This window comes from Bos grunniens, chromosome 8 (assembly GCF_055505025.1).
Source record: "Bos grunniens cultivar Pamir isolate PY7600 chromosome 8, Bosgru_T2T1.0, whole genome shotgun sequence".
NCBI lineage: Eukaryota > Metazoa > Chordata > Mammalia > Artiodactyla > Bovidae > Bos > Bos grunniens.
The window spans coordinates 9138070-9150954 of record NC_141172.1 but is presented as its reverse complement, the minus strand read 5'-3'; the positions used below and the strand labels follow the sequence as shown (position 1 = coordinate 9150954).

Genomic DNA, 12885 nt, shown 5'->3' with positions numbered 1-12885 from the left:
TCTCCAAACACGATAATTGATGTTTGAGCCTGAATTACGTGTATCCTGGGGTAGCGTATACTTTTGTTCCCGCATGCCTTAGGACTCACTTATTAGAAAGGCCTGTGACTTTCTGGTCCGGTTGTCTCAGATAAGCCAGTTGATTTAGTATCCTGTCAGAAGCAAGATTTGATAAGATCTGTGTCCTTTTTTGTCTTAGGATTCATTGTTTAGTAACTGTGGCCTAGCCCTTTACCTTTAGTTCTTGCTGCCTTTGGTAATCCTATATAAAACCTTAGGAATACAGTCATAGTGTGAAAGACTTGAGTCAGTTCTTCAGTTCAGTGATTCTTAACCACCTTAATAATTATTTTTAAATTAGACAAGTCCGTTTTATTGACAGTGATGAATGAATGAGTTTAAAAGAGAACAGCAGTTACAGAACTGTAGAAATTTTATGAGTTTTCTTTTTCACAACAAAAGCTATGAACTTCTTTGAAAAGAAGGAAATGAAGTGCCAAATAAAGGCTTCCCTCACTCTCCCCGAAGAATTAAGAAAGTCGTAGAAGGGCATTTGGAAGAATGATTTCATTCTAGAAGTTGAAGTGTGAAGTGAAAGTCACTCACTTTCACTCATGTCTGACTCTATGGGACTCCATGGACTGTACAGTCCATGGAATGTCTCCAGGCCAGAATACTGGAGTGGGTAGCCTTTCCCTTCTCCAGGGGATCTTCCCAACCCAGGAATTGAACCCAGGTCTCGTGCATCACAGGCAGATTCTTTACCAGCTGAGCCATAAGGGAAGCCCAGAAGTGGAAGAGGAGACAGATCTGATATCCCATGCTGAATTGTCCAAGCAGTGTGATAGAGTGAAACAGACCAAGGATTTTTGACCTTGTCAAAATCCTACCTTCAAGTCCTGACTTAGATTTTATGAGCTCTGTACTCTTGGATAAAGTGCCAAGCGAGGTGTTAGTCGCTCAGCTGTCTCTAGCCCTGTGAGACCCAATGGACTGTAGCCCGCGAGGCTCCTCTGTCCATGGGATTCTCCAGGCAAGAATACTGGAGTGGGTAGCCATGCCCTCCTCCAGTGGATCTTCCCAACCCAGATCTTCCACATTGCAGGCAGATTCTTTACCATCTGAACCACCAGGGAAGCCCTGGACAAAGCATTGGGTTGGGCAAAAAGTCCACTCAGGCTTTTCCATAAGCTGGCATGGAAAAACACAGACAAATTTTTAGGCCAACCCAATATTTGATCACATTAGGAGCTTCAGGTTCTTAATCTGCAAAACGGGGATAATAAAAGGCACGTCATGGAGCTGATGAGAGCATTCACTGCCTGTGGCGTGTTCAGTGCAGTGCTTGGCCACAGTGGCCTCTGTAGGTAAGAGTGTCCTATTCCTGCACGTCAGCATTCCCCTTAGTGAGTCATTTTCATTTTCCTGGGTTTCTGGCCAGCATTAAGACTGTTAACTCAAAACAGCTTGAATCTCAAGTGGTGCTCACCACTCTGATACCTGGTTTTAGTGAAAGAGAAAAATGACTCCTAATTTTGTAAGTCATTGCTGAGATTCATAGGCTTGACAAGAAGATGTGTGTGGGGGGTGCGGGTAGGGGGAGACATTTCACCTGAATTCTTCCTGTGATCATTATGATCATTATGCATACCCTTCCCTCCCCCTTCTTTTGTTTTCCTTCATTTAACATGACTCTAAAACATGGAGTAGGAAATAAATGATGCAGATTGTTTTCACTTACATGAAAAATCGTTGCTAGGAACCGAAAATGAGGGTTTTCACAGTTGACATCCCTGCTTTTCAAGGAGATTATGGCTGCCGCACGCTGCAGGAACACGATGGTGATGGTGCCGATGAATACTGTACACTGTATACCAGCTCAGGCACGTCTGTCCCATGAGGCGTAGCTGCTATTACCCTCATTTTGCCGATGATGAAACCGAAGCACAAGGAGGTTAATCACGTTCCTGGTTGCATAGTTAAGAAGTAGCAGAACCAGGATTTGAACTCAGTCTGACCCGAGAGCTGGTGCTCTCAACTACTGGGTTAGATCCAGGAGGACAAGGGGAAGACATCCTTGAAATGAGAGCCAACGTCCTAAAGCTTTGGCAGGCTATTTACTTTTCTCTTTGCTCTATAGGTATTCTGAGAGAAGCCTCACAAAGTGCATCGGAATTACTATTGAGACCAGACCAGATTACTGCATGAAGCGGCATCTCAGTGATATGTTGACCTACGGCTGCACAAGGCTGGAGATTGGGGTGCAGAGTGTCTATGAGGATGTGGCCAGAGATACCAACCGGTAAGATGGCACAGGCGAAGTGCATGAGCCTTCCTCTTCCCCCGCTAAGCAGATCGATGTTCCTACCCATCTGAGAGGGAGGGGTCTAGGTGTTCCTCCTATTCATTTTTCTGTCCATGCTCTGAACCCCATCTCCTCCTTCCTTGACTTTCAGTCTTTCTGTGCTGACTCTTTTCTAGTAGCCTATAAACATCATCTTCATCTCTCTTCCTATTCATAAATAGCCTTTCCTGTACAGAAAGCAAAGGCAGGGCTCAAAGTCAATAGTTTAAAACAGGAGAGAAGGCCAAGGAGACTAGGAACAGAGAAAAGGGTTTGAACAAGAAGGAAGCCAGGGGGACTTCCATAATGGCCCAGTGGTTGAGAATTCGCCTGTCAGTGTAGGGGACACAGGTTTGATTGCTGGGTGATGGTCATCGTTAACTAAGACCCCACATGCTGCTGGGTAACCAAGCCTGTGTGCCACAATTACTGAGCCCATGCACCTCAACTGCATGGATTGGAGGTGCATCTCAACCCATGCACCCACACGTGGGTGGAGGCACCCACGTGTGCCTCAACTGGAAAGCCAGCGCACCAAAAACTATAGAGCCCACGTGCCCTGGAGCCCGCGCACCGCAGTGAAGATTCCGTGTGTCACAACTGAGTCCCAACACAGTCGATCAGTTCATAAAGAAATACGCCCAGGTGAGATCTAACAAATTAGTTTTTATGAAGCAAATGCCAACTGGCAGGGTACTGAAAGAAAGGCTGGTGAGATGATGGGTATAAACTTTGAGAAATTTGAGAGTCTAAGGAAGGAAAGAGTAAGAGCTGATAGAGCCAAGATGAAGTTCTTTTCTGTCCAGAAATAAAAACAGGTTTCAGGAATAGGTGTGTGTTGAGTTGGACCTTAAAGACTGCTTCACTTTAATAGGAGTTAGACATGATGGAGGGTTGTGATTGGAGACGGAAGTAAAGGGAAATCAGGGAGACACATGGGTCAGCATCTTGGAAACAACCAAGAAGAGCTCCAGGCTAAGGAAGGCAGATGCTTCCCTTAAGGGAATTTGTTGTTGTTATTTAGTCGATACGTCATGTCTGACTCTTTGTGACCCCATAGACTGTAGCCCCTCCAGGCTTCTCTGTCCATGAAATTTCTCAGGCAAGAATACTGGAGTGGGTTGCCATTTCATTCTCCAGGGAATATTCCCAACCCAGGAATCGAACCCACATCTCCTGCATTGGCAACTAGATTCTTTACCACTGAGCCACCAGGGAAGCCCCTTTAAGGTAATAGAGATCTCCAAAATATTTTTGTGCGCAGGAAGAGTCTGATGGATATCAGGCTTGAGAAAGAGCAATGTGAATACGATGCAGTCTTGTTGGGGAAGGCTTGAGCCAGAAACGCTGGTAGGGCTGCTGCAGTAAAAAGGCTGTGCTGGAGGGGTACCTTGCGGATGGAGTCTCTCGGAGACCAGAGAAGCTTTCTGAAGAAAATGATGTGGAAGCTGAGACTCACAGGAAGAGTCTGAGTTCATCCGGTGGGGAAGAGGAAGACTCTTTCAGGCTGCTGAGACTCACAGGAAGAGTCTGAGTTCGTCAGGTGGGGAAGAGGAAGACTGTTTCTGGCTGAAAGAAGAGTACAGGCAAGCTCCTGAGAGCAGAAGCACATCATGGCACGTTTAGGGATTTTGGGCTGATTTTGTTTGGTGGAGTGTGGAGTGTGAGGTGGGAGCACGGTCAGAGGTGAGGCTGAAAGGGTCAGCAGAGGGACTGAGCCTTCGAAGTTGGCCCAGTGGGCTTAGACTTTAATCCAAGGCCAGCTAAGTCTGCATTTTATGTATTCATTTATTTATTTTTGGCCACACCACATGGCATGTGGGATCTTAAGTTCCCCTACCAGGGATCGAACCCCTGCCCCCTGCAGAGGAAACTGGAAGTCTTAAACCACCGGACCCCAGGGAAGTCCCCATATCCGCATTTTAGAAACATCGCTTTTTAGGGATCACAGTGTGAGGGTGGACTAAGAAGATGGAAGGAAGGCCAGTTCAGAGGCTGTTGCAGGAATTCAAGCAGGAGGTGATGTCCTGAAAAGCAGTGTATGGTGACCGAATGGGAATGAGGGTGAGAAAGAATGGGAGGGAGGGAGGCTGGGAGGCAAGATGAGTTTCACTGTGGAAAACTAGGCTTTAGACCCTTACGTGCTGGTGCAGCAACCAGTTGAAGGTTTGCTTTAGAGCCAGGCTGTCCAGCAGAACATTCCACAGTGACTGAAATGTTCAGAACCCACATTGTCCACTGTGGTAGCACAGCCAAGGAACTGAATTACTGATTTGGATCAGTTTCAAGATAAACTTGAATAACCATGTGTGCCTCGTGACTGTTGTACAGCGCAGCAGTGGAGTATTGGGTATTTGGGCGTGGTGTCAGAAGAGAGGCCTGACCCAGCCATGGAAATTGAGAAGTCGTTAGCAAAAAGAGATCAGAGAGTGAAGCCATGGAAATGAATAGGAACCTTCAGAGAGTGGGCTGGGGTCCACAGTTTCTAGGAGTTTTTGGTGGTGAATGGGAAGGTCTTTCTGGTGAGAGCCCTGTGGGCTTCAGTTTTTAATAGCCCCAAACTATTAATAGGGCTTGCGTCTTGAATGTAGCGCTAGAATGTTAAGCTGACTTATCCAGCTGGCCCCAAATGATTATACTTTGTCACTCAATTATTCTCTCTTCTTACTAATACTTTTTTAAGGACCTGCCTGCCCACCAGAGTGAAATGTACTTTGCATATTGATGAATCTCTCTGTCTCTCTCTGCCCACCTTTCCCTTCCTCCCTTTCTTTCTCCCAATGAAATTATTTGTAATAAATATTTTTAAAAGAAAGGGCATAACAAAATCCTGTTCTTGTAAGGCTCTGATCTCACTATTCTTGTTTTTAACCTAGGTATTTATATTAGCAGACTTATTGTGGCCCATAATGCTAAACCAGGTAATTTTAGTGTATATTAATTCTTCTTCCCTGGTGGCTCAGTCGGTGAAGAATCCACCTGCAATGCAGAAGACCCAGGCTCAATCCCTGGATTGAGAAGATCCCCTGGAGAAGGAAATGGCAACCCACTCCAGTATTCTTAGCTGGAGAATCCCCTCGGATAGAGGGGCCTAGCGGGCTACAGTCCATGGGCTCACAAGAGTAGGACACAACGAAGCAACTAAACCACCACCATATTAATTGTTGTGACCTCAGTCACTTGCTGTCAGAACTTTGAGGAGGTGCATAAGGAATTTCTGAGAAATATCTTAGAATTAAAATTATTTTTCTCCAGGCCTTCTTAGAAGCAGAGATGTAAAGATGACTTTCTAAGATTTCCTCTTCCCCAACCATATTCCTCATTCCAGAGCTACCGCTACCTGTGTCAGACTTTGTTTCGCTCTGTTGCTGCTGCTCACCTTCTTGCCCGTTTATTTGTGTAACAGGTAGTGAATTTTCTTTCCTCAGGGGCCACACTGTGAAGGCAGTGTGCGAGTCCTTCCACCTGGCCAAAGATTCTGGCTTCAAAGTGGTGGCTCACATGATGCCTGATCTGCCGAATGTGGGGCTGGAGAGAGACATTGAACAGTTCACAGTAAGTGTTGACCCAAACCAGGCTGCCGTGAGAATGCCTGTGCGTCCTGCTGCTACCCGCTCTGCTTTTTTTCTCTTTTTTTGTTTAACTTTTTATTTTGTGTTGGCGTACAGCCGATTAACAATGTTGAGATAGTTTCAGGTGGAAAGCGCGGGGACTCAGCCATATGTATACATGTATCCAGTAAGTATAATTCTTCCATCTTTGGGGAATTGTTCTCTGACTGATTCCTCCACTGGATATGAATATTTTTAATGTTAATTATATGAACTTTCTAGGCAATTTGTTAAAAATATTTTCCCCACACTATTAATATTTTTCTTGGTCTTTTACTTTTTATTCTGTTGTCAAGCTTTCCTGTTTACTTATTTATTTAGTGATTTCTTAAGATGCTTCTAAGCTTAGAACTGCCTTTCTCTTTCAGGATTTCCCTAAACAGGGAAAGAAACTATTCTGTTTTCTTCTAGCCTTTCCGTTCTTTGAATTTTAATACCTAACTCTGGGGTTTGTTTGCTTTTTTAAAAGATAATTTATTAATGTATTTTTGGTCGTGCTGGGTGTTCATTGCTGCACTCGGGCTTTCTCTGGTTGTGGCGAGGGGGGCTCCTCTTGGTTGTGATGCACGGGCTCTCATCGTGACGGCCTCTCGTGTCGTGGAGCTCGGCTCTATGGGCTTCAGCGGTTGCATCTCACAAGCTCGAGAGCTTGGGCTCAGGAGTTGAGGTGCCCAGTCTCCAGTTGCCTGCAGTGTGTGAAATCTCTGACCAGGGATCAGACCGTGTCCCCTGCATTGGCAGGTGGGTTCTTATCCACTGTACCCCCAGGAAATCCTGTTCGTTTGTTTTCACCCTATCACATGTTAGCTTGATCCATGTTAGCTTGGTCTTGGGAAATGAGATTGGTCAGAACTCTTTCTTCCTTCAGATTCTCAAATAGGAAAGTGGCTTAGGGATATCCTTTTAGAGAAGAGGATGAAAATGTTTATCAAGTTATTTCATCAGCAAAAAGACTTTTATGCTCTGTTATTAGAACTGTGGAATTCATCATGATGTTCTTTCTTTCCTTTCAGAAAGTTTATTTTTATTATTTCCAAGCAAATGAAATACAACTAAAGGTCTGTTTTATAAGACAGCATTAATTCACAGATGTTCACAGATGTTACGAATTCCCGCATATTGACTATGTAATAGATTTTGAGCCATATCTTCCTCTCAGTCGTATTAGCTGGGTACTAGACTATAAGCCTAAAAGGCACCTGAAACACACATTTCTTTAGCACAGCTTCTGGGTGGGCCAGTGGTATAGCCAGAGTTCATAACTTTAAGTGCCCTTGGGGAAAAAAAAATGTAATAGCAAATAACTGAGTCTCACAATTTATTTTCTTAGTGTCTTTAAAGAATAGTTCAGAAATAACATTGCAAAGACAGCCCTCCATGTAAACAGATTTATCTTCTTGTTTACAATCTTTTCAAAGAAACCCACAGGGAATATGAGTAGACTGTATGCCTTTTCTAACTTCATCCCAGCAAATGAATAACACAATAGAGCCAAAATGAGAAAAATCAGATTTCTCTCTAGAAAAAAATCCTCTGAAAAATCAACCTATAGATTATCGTAAATATTTTTACAAATCAATTTTTTTAAAAAGACACCCTAATAGAATGGGGGAAAAAAATCTTGAACAAGCACTTCACAAATAAGATGTTCAGCTACTCAATACCTGTTCAAAAGTTCTCTAAGTCATTTATCTTCAAAGAAATGAAATTTAAAACTACAGTGCACGGCTAGTGTATACTTATCAGGGTAGTGAAAATGAAAAAAGACAATATCAAGTGTTGATAAGAGTGTGAAGCAACTGGAACTCTCATTCACTGTTAGTGGGAATATAAATTGGTACATCAGATTAGAAAGCTGTTTGATAGTATCTACACTTATGATTTGTGTACTTTTCCATACTAAGATATATTTCAATAAAAGGTTTACTAATTAAAAAACAAACAAACTAGGTTTTGTCTAGGAAATCTTGTTTTCTAGAGATTTTCTGAACTAGTAGGCAGCATGTTATTGGCACCCACTCCAGTCCTCTTGCCTGGAGAATCCCACAGACGGAGGAGCCTGGTGGGCTGCAGTCCATGGGGTCGCTAGGAGTCAGAGATGACTGAGTGACTGCACTTTCACTTTTCACTTTCATGCATTGGAGAAGGAAATGGCAACCCACTTCAGTGTTCTTGCCTGGAGAATCCCAGGGATGGGGGAGCCTGGTGGGCTGCCGTCTGTGGGGTCGCACAGAGTCGAACATGACTGAAGTGACTTAGCAGTAGCAGGCAGCATATTTTACACTTTAAAAACTTTTTCCTCGTCTACTTTTATTGTCACATTAGCAGCCCACAGATAGTTCCCTTAACATGTTTTATTCATTGGAAGCATTGCTAGGTAAGGGGTCTACTTGTAATAATTGTAGAAGTCTATAAAATGTTATCACTCTGGAGGACAAGGCAGCCTTGCCTGGTACACCCATAAAGCATCTACAGCCACTGAGGTATTGCAGCCGTAGTATCTCTAGGGTTGTGTGCTGTGCACCTTAGTTATAAATTGGCTTTGCTCTCACACCTTGTTACTTAGGTTAATTCTGAGTCACTAAGAGCAGAAGTGGTCATTTGCATCTGTTCAATGTAGATTCACACTCTTATCTAGTGATAGGTGCAGAGCTGGTCAAAGCTGTGTGTGATCAACAGCATTTACTTATATTGTCTAGTAACTCAAATTTCCTTTTGGAATGAAATTTTCTTTTTCCTTATAAAGCTGAAAATCCTGGTTGTGATGGAGAATGTTTAACATCTTAGGACTTTATCCTCCGAGCATTAACTTCACCCTTTCCACCTGTCCTCAGATAAGACTACAAAATGTTGTATCATTTATTACTCATAATGACTTTTTGCTGTTTCGGTCTTTTATTCTTTTAAAATTAGACTGCTTTTGGATATGCAAGCTCAGGGTGCTGAAAATGCTTAGCATTTCAGCTAAGTGTAGCTAAAAAAGTGTTGGTTTCTCTTGAGGAAAAATTATCTCCAGAACCTTCTGTCAATCATGGGAAGTCTTTCAAAGTCCATCCATGTTTGCCCACCTTTTTGACTCTCAGGAGTTGCCCGCACCCCCACTGAGCTTTTTTCCCAAAAACCAAGTGATCAAGTTATAGTTTGGCAGGTCCTCCGCTGCCAACACAGACACACACATACACACAGCCTGCCCTCAAACATTGTGATATACTTGCTAATCTCCAAATCCAAAGGCTACTTCTCTGCTGACATTTTATCCAACCTTAGCATTTGTTGTTGTTAGAGACTATCTCCAGGGATTTCCCTGGTGGTCCAGTGGTTAAGAATCCACCTCCCAGTGCAAGGAATGAAAGTTAGATCCCTGGTCGGGGAAGGTAGATCCCACGGGACTATCTCCAGTCTTAAATTCTCACCTCCCTGGCTTTTGTGACTCTGCTGCCTCCTGCTTCCCTTTTTACCTCTAGGACTATTTCTTTTCTGCTAGATCTTCTTTTTCTCCTCACTGCATAAATGTGGCTTCTGTCTTTTGCTCTTCTGTCTATACATGTGTCTTTCTTCTGTTGTCCTGATTTTACCACTTACACTTCAACGAATCTCATTTTCTCTGCAGTCTTAAGCCTCAGCTCTTAAGTCCAATTGCTGAACACTCTTCAACAGGCACCAGAGGCCTTACCCGCACTTCAGACGTAATGTATCCAATATGGACATACTTCTGCATTCCCCAGTGGTCTCCTCCTCTTCTGTTTCCTGTACTATTTGTGGCCCCGCCATCCACATACTCTCCCAAGCTAGACATTTAGGAATCATTCAGGAGGAAGTAGAAAATATTTGGACTCCAGAGCCAGCCTGGGGTGAGCTTGAGTCCTGGCCCCACCACTTGGTAGCAAACTGTTTGAACTTCTTTGTTCCTCAGTTTCCTCATCTTTAAAATGGGGTGGCTGTGAAGATGGGCAGAGATAATGCATAGTTAGAAAAATGCCTGGCACAGAGCGAGTGCTCATACATCTTTGCTGCTGCTGCTCCTCTTACTGTTCCCTGGACTCTGGGTCTGATCCAACAGGAGGTCCTGTCTGTTACTCCCTCTGAATATCTTTTAAAGCCGTCCCCTCCTCTTCACCCCCACCACCACAGCTTCATGCTTTCAACCCCCTGCAAAGGCAGACAGCTTCTTATCTAAGTCACAGGGCCACCAGCCATGTTCCCGTCTAATGTATCATTCACATCACCAGCAGAATGATGTTTGTTAATTTTTAAGTTTATAAAATAAGTGGAATTAATAAGCTGTTATTAAATAGTATTTGAGAATCCAGTACCTCCTAAGGGGGTCATATCGAAATGCAGTAGTCCTCGCCACTTTCAACTGTTGTAGCCTAGTGGTGGGGCGGGGGTTCTAATATTTACCACTGTGTTTCCTTCTTCCGTGTTTGGATTGCTGTTTCCTGAGCATCAGTAGAGAGAAAGTCGCTCGGTTGTGTCTGACTCTTTGCGACCCCATGGACTATAGCACACCATGCTTCCCTGTCCATCACCGACTCCTGGAGCTTGCTCAAACTCATGTCCACTGACTCGGTGATGCCATCCAACCATCTCATCCTCTGTCATCCCCTTCTCTTCCTGCCCTCAGTCTTTCCCAGCATCAGGGTCTTTTCCAATGAATTCGCACCTCACATCAGGTGGCCAAAGTATTGGAGCTTCAGCTTTAGCATCAGACCTTCCAGGTGGTCCAAGTATTGAAGCTTCAGCTTCAGCATCAGTGCTTCCAGTGAAGATTCCTTTAGGATTGACCAGTTTGATCCCCTTGCTGTCCATGGGACTCTCAGGTGTCTTCTCCAGCACCACAGTTCAAAAGCATCTCCTGTGTCTCCTGCATTGCAGATGGATTCTTTACTCACCGAGCCATTGGGGAAGCCAATATATCATACTTACGTTCTTTTCTTAAGTAACTTTTTGTTTTTCTTCCAGTTAACTATGAAATCATCTCTTTTTTTTCTTTCTTATTAGTTCTCCAAGTTCTGTAACCTTCAAATGTGCCTGTTCAGTGTTAAAGCCCCTCTGTCACTGGCCAACTGTGTCAGATACTCTAAGTTCCATTTTTAGACTCAAAATATAACTCTTGGACATTTAATCTTCCAGCTCCAACCTGGACTGGCAATTCTCTGTCTGGTTCACAGGTGTCTTCCTTAGGGCTCCTCTTCTGACTCTCTACAGTCAGAACCTTTGTTTTGGAAACCAAATTAATCTTTTTATTGGTTTATTCCTTTACTTTTATTGGTTTACTTGGGCTTCCCTGATGGCTCAGATGATAAAGAATCTGCCTGTAATGCGGAGACCCGGGTTTGATCCCTGGGTTGGGAAGATGCCCTGGAGGAGAAAATGGCAACCCTCTCCAGTATTCTTGCCTGAAGAATCCCCATGGACAGAGGAGCCTGGAGGGCTATAGTTCATGGGGTTGCAAAGAGGCAGACACAACTAACACTAACACTTCACACTTCAACACTTCTTTTACTAAAACACATGCTCCAGCAGCTTCCTAAGAAAGGATTTATCATGGAAAGCAAACCTTTTACATGTGCAAGAATGTCTCTTCTGTCTTCCACCTTCACACTTAACAGAATCCCATAAAGCCATTTTCCCTCCTTTTTTTCTTTTTTAAAACATTATGCCATTGTCTTGTAGCTCTTCTAGTGCTGCTAAGAAGCATACTGTCATTCTTATTCCTAATACTGTATTCCTTATTCCTTAAAAACTACTATATATATAACCTGGGTTTTTTCACTCTGGAGAAAGTGATATATCACAGTGGTGTATCTTAAGAGAGTTTTTTTTAATTAATCATGCTATATTTTGATCAACTCTTCTGAGAAATTTCTTTGTACTATGGGATACTTTTTCCTGTTTCATTTTCTGTGTTCTGTTTCTAAAACTCATATTAGAAATGTTGGATCTCCCAGGTTGATTATCTGATATTCTTATCTTTTCTGCTTTTGTCTTTTTTTTCCTGCTTTCTTATTATTTTCTCACTTTATCTTTCAACTTTTCTGTTAGATGTTTTTGTTATAGTTTTAATTTCCAAGAGTTCTTTCTTACATTCAGTTCTCTAGCATCCTCTTGTTTTGTGTGTGTGTGTGTGTGTGCGTGTGCGCGCGCTCAATCATGTCCACCTCTTTGTGCCCCCTGGACTGCAGCACTCCAGGCTCCTCTGTTCATGGAATTTTCCAGGCAAAAGTACTGGAGTGAGTTTTCATTTCCTTCTCTAGGGGATCTTCCTGACCCAGGGATCAAACAAACCCACGTCTCTTGCATCTCCTACATTGGCAAGTTCTTTGCCACCTAGGAAGCCCTTTATGGATGTACTAGATCTTCTCTCTCTAAAGGAATTACAGTTTGTTTTTTTAAGGTTTATTTTTCCTTCATGCAATGCCTCTGTTTGCTCCAAGTTCCTCTGTTTCTTTTTGTTTGGTCTGCCTTTCCTGTTTTAGACTTCCCCCCAAGTATCTGGTAATCGTTAGCCAAATGGTCATGCCTTAAAGATGAGGAGCTGAAAAACCAGATCACAAACTCTTTGTGGCTTGTTGATGGTATACCTCACAGTAATCAGCCTTCCTTTCTTTAGGGGATTCCCAAATGTCAGTACCCTGAACTCTTATTTAGGACCATTTATTTAATCCAGAGACAAACTCTCCAGCTTGCTCTTGGGGGCTGTGGGGGATATGTGTCTAGGTCACAGCAAACTGGTTACTGGTGTCCAGGGAGCAGGGTGGGGCCCACCATTTACCATGCTGGCTTTCACTTAATCTCCTTGTTTTCAAGCTCTGATCCTCACTCACATCTTCCTTTGCACCTGCCATCTCAGAGTCCAGCAGCTTTCTAGTTTCTCCAGGGAACAAACGGGCACCTTAAAAATGTCACCTTCTACAGGTGACTGCCTGT

At 43.4% G+C, this 12885-nt stretch overlaps 1 protein-coding gene across 9 annotated transcripts in view; it reads left to right on the top strand.

Moving 5' to 3' along the window:
• The window catches only part of ELP3 (elongator acetyltransferase complex subunit 3), a 217600-nt gene that overhangs the window by 136878 nt on the left and 67837 nt on the right, over window positions 1-12885 (top strand). For 8 of the 9 annotated variants that reach the window (XM_086414852.1, XM_086414847.1, XM_086414848.1 and 5 more), the window contains 2 exons: window positions 2141-2302; window positions 5773-5899. In XM_086414852.1, coding sequence (XP_086270978.1) covers window positions 2141-2302; window positions 5773-5899 — 289 coding nt within the window. Of the gene's footprint in view, window positions 1-2140; window positions 2303-5772; window positions 6697-12885 lie in introns of all 9 variants that reach the window. The other variant, XR_015169438.1, reaches the window with a different exon arrangement.